The following is a 10,530-nucleotide window of genomic DNA, read 5'->3' as shown; positions in this document are numbered from 1 at the left end:
CATGTCACACCTCTGTTCATCAATTTGCACTGGCTACCAGTAGCTGCTCGCATTAAATTCAAGGCATTAATGTTTGCCTACAAAACCACCACTGGCTCTGCACCCATTTACCTAAATTCATTACTTCAGAGTTATGTGCCCTCTAGAAGCTTGCGTTCTGCAAGTGAATGGTGTATTACTGTGCCATCTAAAAGAGGCACAAAATCCCTTTCACAGACTTTTTCATTAATCAATCCGAGCAGTCCTTAACCATCTTCAAGAAACGACTAAAACACATCTGTTCCACCTTTATTTGACCCTCAAATTCTAACACTTTATATTCTATTTTAATTCTACTTTATCTATATTTATCTTTTTGTGTACTGCGTTAGGCTAACCGAGACTTGTCATTTGCACTTATATATTGTTGCTCTATTGTTAGTTTTGACTGCTTTTATTGTCCTCATTTGTAAGTCGCTTTGGATAAAAGCGTCTGCAAAATGACTAAATGTAAATGGTCTGTGTTTTATTGGTATCCCCTCTTCACTCACACTTTTCCACAGCTCATTCCACACACCCATTTGTTGAGTCTTTTTCTAATCTGAGGTGTGAACAACCAGTGCTAAACCAAGGGGGTTTCATGACACTTTAAGGAAATACACTTACAATTTATTATTGCTACATAAATGTTATCAAGTTAATTGAATCCTGCCAACCCTTTCTATGTGAAAATGTCAAGACATTTGTCTGTGATGTGTTTTTTTTTTATTTGCAATCCAGAAGTGAGATCTCTCTTGCACTTTAGGTCTGATGAACATCAGACGGACAAGATCCTCAGTATATGTATTACAAATGATAAAGTGATTATTCCAAAATGTGAATAAAATTATATACTTTGTATGCACACATACCTTAATTCAAGTTGTGCAATTATTCACTGTTTATGAAATTATGTTGTTATATTGTTTTTATTCGTAACTGAAAATGTTTTAATGATTTCATTAACAGCATGCATTTTGAAGCAGTTAATGATTTAAATGTTGGTTAAATTAATTAATATATACATAACATTTTACTCCTATGAAAACTATAATAGTAGAATTTGCATGTCTGAAATGGATGTTGCTCAATCAGGACAAAAAGAAATACACACATCATAACATTCAGAGTAATAACACTGACGCCATATGGTACAGACTTAGACATGAAGCTTAATTTACAAGATGATGCATTATAAGCTTTGAATTTCAATACAATACAGAGCAACATAATAGAGGCTTGTATTGTAATATTTATTGTATATTCAAATCAATTTCTGATACTAATATCAGATGTCTTCATGTTTAATATTTCCTGCATAAAGAAATATATTTTGTGTTGGATCAGTTATGTGTCATCAGTGTGAGACACACCAACCTAAATGATTTCAATATATCGCTTATCCTGCCCAAAAAGACCATAAACATTGCAGATAACACCTGTAGAGAAAATTAATTTACACAAACATATCTTAAAAACTAATCCAGTGTGACTGATATGCTTCAAATCAGGTGATTTTCGCTCAGTCAGTGATGATCTCTGCTAGTAGGGAATAGTAAGTTGGCCGATCAAAAAGTTTCAAGGGTAAAGTTTAAAAAAAATATATATATATATATAAAAAATTGAATTAGAATAGCGAGTGCTAGAGTTAGAGGGTCAAAAAAAGATGGAAGAGATGTGTTTTTAGCCGTTCCTTAAAGATGGGACTAAACTGCTCGGATTGAGTTGGGCAGGTCATTCCACCCGGAGGGAACATTTAATGTAAAAGTCTGTGAATGAGATTTTGTGTGTCACGCCCATGGACGGTTTTGTGTCTGTTTTCCTCCCTCTACGTGCTCCATGCCCATGTTTTCCTCCATGTTTGATGATGCCCTTATTTGGTATTTCCTGCTCCTGTTCCCATTATGTCCATTTGATTCCAGCTGTGTCCGTTTATTATCCCTCGTTAAGTTCAGTATTTAAAGTGTGTTCTGCCCCTTGTTTCTTGTCCAGTTTTGACGGTTTATGTAGTGCTACATGTGTGTTCCTGTTTGCCCTGTACGCCTCGTTTTTGGATTATTAAAGACTGTTGTTGGTGTTCTACGCATGTCTCCTAGTTCCTTGCTCCTCGCAGTAGTGCAAACGTGATAGAACACTGGACCAATACAAAATGACAGAGGCCGAGGACCGGCTGTGGTGTTTGCGGCAGGCTGGTCGGAAGTTGGAGAGATATATGGAGGAATCCCTTGAGCTTTCCAATCGGGTGAGCTGGCACGACGCCGCTCTTGGTGCGTTTCTTGCTGGGGCTGGACGATGATACGATCCGCTGCGATCTCCCTATGTGTGATTTTCCCCTGATCGAGCTGATTGGTCTTGTCCTTTACTTAAACTGTTCCTATTTCGAAGTGGAAGAAGTAACGGAAAATTTTAATTCTCCTCGTCCAGCCCCCTCTGGAACACGTCGTGTCTCCCCAGCTCACCCCACGCCAGGAACCCCCACATACCTCACCAACAGCTCCGACCACCTGACCAACCCAAGGTACCCCCGAGTTCTCCGAAGCTCCTCCCTGGTTCTCAGCCCAGAGCCCGCCGGCCGCTCAGCTGTCAAACCCGCTGGCCAATTCCCTCCCAAGCCCTCAGCTGACACCAGCTGTCTCTTTGATCTCTGCTCAAAGAAGGAGAATGCTGAGGAAGAGTCTGTGGGCTCCAGCCCCTGAGTCCGCTCCAGTGTCTGCTCCAGCCCATGAGTCCGCTCCAGTGTCTGCTCCAGCCCATGAGTCGGCGCCAGTGTCTGCTCCAGCCCATGAGTCGGCGCCAGTGTCAGCTCCAGCCCATGAGTCGGCTCCAGTGTCAGCTCCAGCCCCGGAGTCAAAGCCAGAAAGAAAACCTGTTCCTAAATTAAGCCCAGAGAGGGCTCCTGTTCCAAAGTTAGGCCCAGAGAGGGCTCCTGTTCCTAAGTTAAGTTAAGTTTTTGTGTCTGTTTTTCTCCCCCATGTGCTCCATGTCCATGTTTTCCTCCATGTTTGATTATGCCCTTATTTGGTCTTTCCTGTTCCTGTTCCCATTATGTTCATTTGATTCCAGCTGTGTCCGTTTATTATCCCTCGTTAAGTTCAGTATTAAAAGTGTGTTCTGCCCCTTGTTTCTTGTCCAGTGTTGAAGGTCTATGTAGTGCTGCATGTGTGTTCCTGTCTGCCCTGTACTCCTCGTTTTTGGATTATTAAAAACTATTGTTGATGTTCTACGCATGTCTCCTCGTTCCTTGCAGTAGTATATCAGTGGCATTGTGTCTCTTTGTGGTGGAACAATAATGCACCATTCACTTGCAGAACGCAAGCTTCTAGGGAGTTAGCCAACAGCTAACTATAAGACGAAATGATCTAACATGCAAGTCTCAAAACCAATGCCATGGCAGAGTCAGCAAAGAAACCAAAGAGGGTTTTGTCTGAGGAAGCGAAAGAAAGAGAGAGAGAGTGATTGGACACAAATCAATGTCGGATGGGCTTACACTTGATGGTGCGAGCTGAAAGAGGCAATGGGTTGCAAAACGGATGGAGACCTAGCCTTCCTGCTACTGGATTTGTAAGTCTATAAGTACTTTTTTTCTGTCCTGTACTTTTGAGCTTATTTGGAGCAGTTCAGTCATTGAGTAGGATAATATTATCAGCATCTATATTTACCATGCTAGGCACTATTCTCAACTGTTACACAAAACAAATTGCCTGGTCGCGAGTGTGTTTTATATTTTCTTCCCAGCTAGCAGTGCATTACAGTAGTCCAGTCTAGAGGTCATGAATGCATGAACTAGCTTTTCTGCATCAGAAACAGGTATCATGTTTCGTAACTTGGCAATGTTTCTAAGATGGAAGAATGCCGTTTTTGTAACATGGGAAATATGATTTTCAAAAGACAAGTTGCTATCTAATATAACACCCAGATTTTTGACTGTAGAGGAGGTAACCGTGCATCCGTCTAGTTGCAAATTGTAATCCACGAGATTCGGTGTACTGTCTTTTGGTCCAATAAGTAATATCTCTGTCTTATCCGAATTTGTGTACCTTGACTAGTGTTTTTCAATCAACTGTAGATGACTATTACCTTTGATTGTGACCAATGTTCTGTCTGTAGTGGACAGCACATTCCAGGGCCCAGTTTAGATATCAGATAAAGATGCCAGGACAACAGCCAGACACCTCTTAGAGGGCAAGAATTAGACATTTGGTAAAAATCCCGGGAAGGACAGGACAACTAATACAATCCTTCTGAGTCTCCCATCCAGAGACACAATAGCAGATACACAGTTCTGAGTCTCTGGCCTGCAAGGGTGAGACACTAGCAGATACACTCATTCTGAGTTTCCCATCCTGAGAGACAAAAACATCAATGTTCTGAGCCTCTGGCAAATGCGGAAAGAAGCAATAACAGATACCAAGTCCTGAGTCTCCAGCTTGTGAGGCAGCAACAGATACGACCACGTTCTAAGCCTCCAGCCTGTGAGGAGAGAGATATTCTACGTTTAGAGTCTTTGTCCAGCGAGACAACAACAGATGCAGCACGTCCTGAGTCTCCAATATAAAGAGAGACACAGCGGATCGACCAAGCTCTGTGTCTCTAGCCCAGAGAGACTGAAGACACACAGACATTTGCAACAAGGTTAAGCTCCGGTGAGCAAACCTTCACTTCAGGGTACTTTTGCTTGCGTGTTCCAGGAAAGGACCTTCTGCCCATATTCCAGGGCCACATCTGCGTGTTTCAGATTTTAGGACCCTTTGGTGCTCCAGGAGATCAGCATCCTACAGTGCTTTATGTTCAAGTGCTTTATGTTCAAGACTGTTGAATCAGATTCCTGCTTCTTTCCCCACTGCATTGTTACCAGCACAACCAGTGGATGAAGTCACCGCCACCAGACTGCTCATTTAACCACGTAATATGGTCATATTTTCTTGACCTGGTAAGGACTCTAGCCGCTGCATTTTTGACTATCTGTAGCTTGTTTATTGAAGATGCAGGACAACCAGCTAGCAGTGCATTACAGTAGTCCAGTCTAGAGGTCATGAATGCATGAACTAGCTTTTCTGCATCAGAAACAGGTATCATGTTTCGTAACTTGGCAATGTTTCTAAGATGGAAGAATGCCGTTTTTGTAACATGGGAAATATGATTTTCAAAAGACAAGTTGCTATCTAATATAACACCCAGATTTTTGACTGTAGAGGAGGTAACCGTGCATCCGTCTAGTTGCAAATTGTAATCCACGAGATTCGGTGTACTGTCTTTTGGTCCAATAAGTAATATCTCTGTCTTATCCGAATTTGTGTACCTTGACTAGTGTTTTTCAATCAACTGTAGATGACTATTACCTTTGATTGTGACCAATGTTCTGTCTGTAGTGGACAGCACATTCCAGGGCCCAGTTTAGATATCAGATAAAGATGCCAGGACAACAGCCAGACACCTCTTAGAGGGCAAGAATTAGACATTTGGTAAAAATCCCGGGAAGGACAGGACAACTAATACAATCCTTCTGAGTCTCCCATCCAGAGACACAATAGCAGATACACAGTTCTGAGTCTCTGGCCTGCAAGGGTGAGACACTAGCAGATACACTCATTCTGAGTTTCCCATCCTGAGAGACAAAAACATCAATGTTCTGAGCCTCTGGCAAATGCGGAAAGAAGCAATAACAGATACCAAGTCCTGAGTCTCCAGCTTGTGAGGCAGCAACAGATACGACCACGTTCTAAGCCTCCAGCCTGTGAGGAGAGAGATATTCTACGTTTAGAGTCTTTGTCCAGCGAGACAACAACAGATGCAGCACGTCCTGAGTCTCCAATATAAAGAGAGACACAGCGGATCGACCAAGCTCTGTGTCTCTAGCCCAGAGAGACTGAAGACACACAGACATTTGCAACAAGGTTAAGCTCCGGTGAGCAAACCTTCACTTCAGGGTACTTTTGCTTGCGTGTTCCAGGAAAGGACCTTCTGCCCATATTCCAGGGCCACATCTGCGTGTTTCAGATTTTAGGACCCTTTGGTGCTCCAGGAGATCAGCATCCTACAGTGCTTTATGTTCAAGTGCTTTATGTTCAAGACTGTTGAATCAGATTCCTGCTTCTTTCCCCACTGCATTGTTACCAGCACAACCAGTGGATGAAGTCACCGCCACCAGACTGCTCATTTAACCACAGAGACTGTAACTATCACTTATCCAAATTCCAGAGACCTTGGCATTGTTGTGTATTATCAGTATATGGTTTTTCTAATTGACATTAGATGTTATATAGCTGATTGCAGTTGATAACAAATAATCTTTCACATATTTGTTTGATGCATAATAAGGTCCTTGAGTATCAACAGTTTATCTTTCCAGATAACGTAGCTCTGACAAAGCAACACCCAACATAATCACTTGCATTTTATGCATCTTATGCGTTTTATTCCTTTTTCATTCATGGTATTCATTTAGTAGTTGTTGATTACTCTTGTCTATCTTTCGTTAATAAAATCTATTTCATTACACTTGTGTCTTTCTTGTGTTGATGATACAGAAAGAGGTTCTACAAGTTATAGATCCCACCAATCTTTCTTATGTGATGTACTCATAACCACACCTTAAGTGGCACGTGATTCAAATGTCATAACGTCATTGGTGGAGTACCCATCACTACACTATTTCGCCTCCCTAGGTTGGTGAAAGCAAACTCACTACATGTCTGACTCGGAAGACTTTGCAGTTGGAGGGATCCATGAACTTGAGAAAGACCCAGGAGTTGCAGTGTTAGAAGCCAGGTGATTTTGTTTGACATGGTGACCTGGTGATTTCTTGAATTAATGCCCATTGTCTTTTTCTATTCTTATTTCTTTTCTGCTATGGTTGTAGTATGCACTCCCTCAGTGTTACAGAGGAAGAGATTCATGACTCTCCAGATGAAGAAGCAGTCATTGACCTGAGGAATAGCACGCAAGTCTTGATCAGTCATTGTTTTATTTATTTATATATATTTTTACCAACCTGTATGTTTCTTTTACCTCTGTGTTTATGTTCAGAATTGACATGGATGAGTGGTGGACTAACCGTAGATGCTGTGAAGATGACGACAGATCTGATGAGGACTATGTTTCTTTTCTTCAGCTATGGTATGTTGCAGATACTTGCTGCATTTCAAGCAGAAATATGTTGAAGGGCAGTTGCAGATACCAGTCCAGAAATTCACTTTTTTTATGTTGCTTGTCTACACAGTGTTGGTGCTGCAGCCTCAAATGCCACTGACATCAACCGGCTTCACAAGATAAGTATGGATGAAGCTGTGCTTGATGTAGTGGTGCCAGATCCCCCAGAAGAGGACATGTCTGGCATTCCTGACCAACAAAAGGTTGATTGTGAAGACGACCTGGTTGGTAAAAGTGCCTGCATCGCATCAACCTCAAGACCCTTGCCTTGTATCTCCAGTTGCCCATACAAGTGTGCAAGCATGTTGACAAAGCAACTGGAGGTTCATTTCCTGGTAGACCACCTTTTGAACTTTCACTGAACCCTTGTGGAACTGGAGTCATTTTGGAATAGGTAAGACAACAGGACTTACTCCAATGTTGTAAATGTGTTATGGCGATTTTCCACTGCATGGTATGACATGGTACGGCTCGGTACGGTTCACTTTTGGGGGGTTTTCCATTGGGTACAATACCTGGTACCTTTTTTAGTACCACCTCGGTTGAGGTTCCAAGTGAACTGTACCTTTACCAAAACGTGATGTGTAAACTCTGCTGATTACGGATTGGCCGGAGAGAATCGTTCATATTGTACCTGCGTCACTGAACTTGCGACACAAACACAACAGAACCGCCAGATTTAAATCAGCACAGCCAGTGAAGGATCGAATGCAACCGTTTTGAACGAGTGCACCTTTTTTAACAACCAAAAAGTGACTGTTTCGCTGTCTGTTGAGGAAGTACAGACGTTCCTCTCATTGATAGAAGAGGAGCGGATCCAGTGAGAGCTTGATGGGGCAATGCGGAATTAAAAAGTTTTTCAGGAGTCACGGCAATAGAGGCGGCATATGTGTACTGAACTGCAGTTGAAACGCAAACCGAGCCGTGCCGTACCGTACTGTACTGAGCCGTGCCGAGCTGAGTCGTACCACGCAGTGGAAAAGCGCCATTAGACTCAGTAGACCGAAGAAGTGTGTGTCTGAGTGTGTTATGATGCATACTGTTCAGATACTGATGGCCATGCTGTTTTTTTTGTGCAAGCCAATGTGCACAGTATTGCACCTACACAAAAATTTTACTCTTTTGAAAAATTTAATTGGGGAATCTCGAGACATCGTTCATATTGTATCTGTGGACAAGCAAGAGACCAGCAGGAACTCAGTGATCATGGAGAAGGAGTGCTTCCTCAGGATGATGGATGTACTCCTTCAGGAAATGCATGTAACAGAGGTGGTCACTTATGCCCATCCACAGATCACGGAATTGCTCAGTAAGGAAAATGCTTTATTATTTTGATTTCTTTGTTTTATGTTGTTGTATGTGATGCTATAGGCTATAAATTTTTTCCCCATAGATCCGTAACGTGGCAAATACAAGGTATGGGGTCTGAAACATTCCCTGGATATTTGGCAGGCAGCAAATCATTTGGGGAAGAAGCTGGGACGGGTATGTCTGACTTCGTATTATAAATTGGTTGTTAGTGTCTGGATTTCTAACTGTCTGGGCAAGGACGGAAAGTATAGTTGTACATTGAATGTCACTAACACTTTTACATCTTGCTTTTAGGCTGGTACGGTAAGGGACCAGACTGAAATCCTGCCTTGGATTAACCTTTTAGGTGCCAGGGATTTTTGGAAAAATGCTGGATTTTGACATCAAGATTTCAAAAGCTTGTGGCTTGAAAGGGCTTAAAAATAGTGATCTACAGTAAATTAGAAAAATGTTGGGCATGACCAAAAGTTTATGTGGGGTGTAAATATACTCGTCTAATTTGCATATTATGACATCATTAGAGATGGCCATCTTGAATTTCATAATATTCAGGAAATAGTATATATTGAATTGATGTTTGAACTTATTTGCATGTTTTTTGTTTGTTTTGTCTTTTTATCCTCATTCCAAATAATCAGGAAAAGAGGAAATCAACAGTAAAACAGGAGAAAGTAGTAAATTATTACTATATTACTGTGCCATAGTAAAATGCTTGTGCCTATTTTTTGATCAGTTGACCAGCTATTTGCCCAATCAGGTATCTAGGTGACACAGTTTATAGTTCTTGAGAGTACGGTACCTCTCATTGCATGGCATGGCACAGTGCACAGACCTACCCCACACTGACTGCACCGTGTACCGCGGCCACTCCCACCTCTTTGGGGCACTGGATCCAGAGCACTCTGACTGGATCCAAACAGCTAGTGCTACTTCCAGCCCTATTTCTCCTACCCCTGCTGCCTCTACCTCTAGCAACAGCTCTCCTATGGACACTACGACCACGTCCACCCCTGCCACCCCATCCCCGTTGGGCAAAGGGTCGAAATGATCACTTGTTTGTGCTTCGTGAACACTCCCGCCTTGCAGGGCGGCACCATTGCACTGCAAAGATGTACCGGGAGAAGCGCAATTATTAGACGACCGATCGTCATTTCCAAAAGGCAAATATTCCCCTTCAGAGTCAGAATCGACGAATAATATTTGCAACATCCTCACGGTACAAACTTTTTATTAGCCATTTGGCGATTTTCTCTCACAATTTACTCGCACGCTATGAGCTGAACTGCTTCCGCATCAATGACACGATAGCTCACTTGCTCTGCTATTTCCTTGAACACTTTGAATAGGAATGTGACGTAATTTTGGTCTAGAATCAAAGTACTACATGTCTGCCATCTAGTGGTAGGGAATACAAATTAGATATTACACCATATTAGGAACTACAGTCTATTTTATTAAGTATGACGTCTTGTCGCAATTTTGCGACTTTGCCGCTTAGAGGGTTAAGGACATTGTCAACCATTTCTGGTATTGCTGCATGCAAGCCTCGCCTGAGAAGCAGTTCAAGGTATGTTGGTGGTGACTGAAATGATAAATGACTAATGTTATAGAGTGTGCAGAGAGGGGAAGAGAGAAACCGTAATGTGTTCTATTTCTGCAGTTGAAGTGGCATGCTGTGCTGCACCATGTCCGCAACTGACATGCATGGTCAACTGGATGCTGTGATCATGAACCACTGGGTGACAGCAGTCAAGAAAAGCCCAGAATAAAACAAGACAATTGTAATCTGGTTGATGAGATAGCTCTGCTTTGATGAATGGACTGTTCTCCTACTCCCAACATGATGTGATTACAGGTTCAGCAGCTCAGTAGTTATTACGATCCACGTTATGTCATTATTTTTGATTGACTTTGACATTTGACCCGCCCCCTTAGGGGTTAACCTTATGACCTTTTTAATGACCGTGATTAACCTGTGACCTCAGCAATGAAGTAGGTTATTGTCCTTTAATGTTCAGCAGATGTTTAATGACATCTGTTTGTAGCACATAT

At 42.1% G+C, this 10,530-nt stretch overlaps 1 protein-coding gene across 2 annotated transcripts in view; it reads left to right on the top strand.

The window, feature by feature from the left end:
• The window catches only part of LOC107561090 (zinc finger protein 239-like), a 41,828-nt gene extending 33,769 nt beyond the window's left edge, over window positions 1-8,059 (top strand). Inside the window, exon 3 of one of the 2 annotated variants that reach the window (XR_001605800.1) lies at window positions 8,048-8,059. Coding sequence is in view for 1 of the 2 variants with exons in the window: in XM_016245442.1 (XP_016100928.1) it covers window positions 2,443-2,526 (84 nt within the window). In the remaining variant the exon portion in view is untranslated. Of the gene's footprint in view, window positions 1-2,442; window positions 2,577-8,047 lie in introns of those variants that run through there. The other variant, XM_016245442.1, reaches the window with a different exon arrangement.
• The last annotated feature ends 2,471 nt before the right edge of the window (window positions 8,060-10,530 follow it).

Source organism: Sinocyclocheilus grahami, unplaced genomic scaffold (genome assembly GCF_001515645.1).
Source record: "Sinocyclocheilus grahami isolate Dianchi unplaced genomic scaffold, SAMN03320097.WGS_v1.1 scaffold757.1, whole genome shotgun sequence".
NCBI classification, from domain to species: Eukaryota; Metazoa; Chordata; class Actinopteri; order Cypriniformes; family Cyprinidae; genus Sinocyclocheilus; species Sinocyclocheilus grahami.
This window is presented reverse-complemented; position numbering and strand designations above follow the sequence as displayed.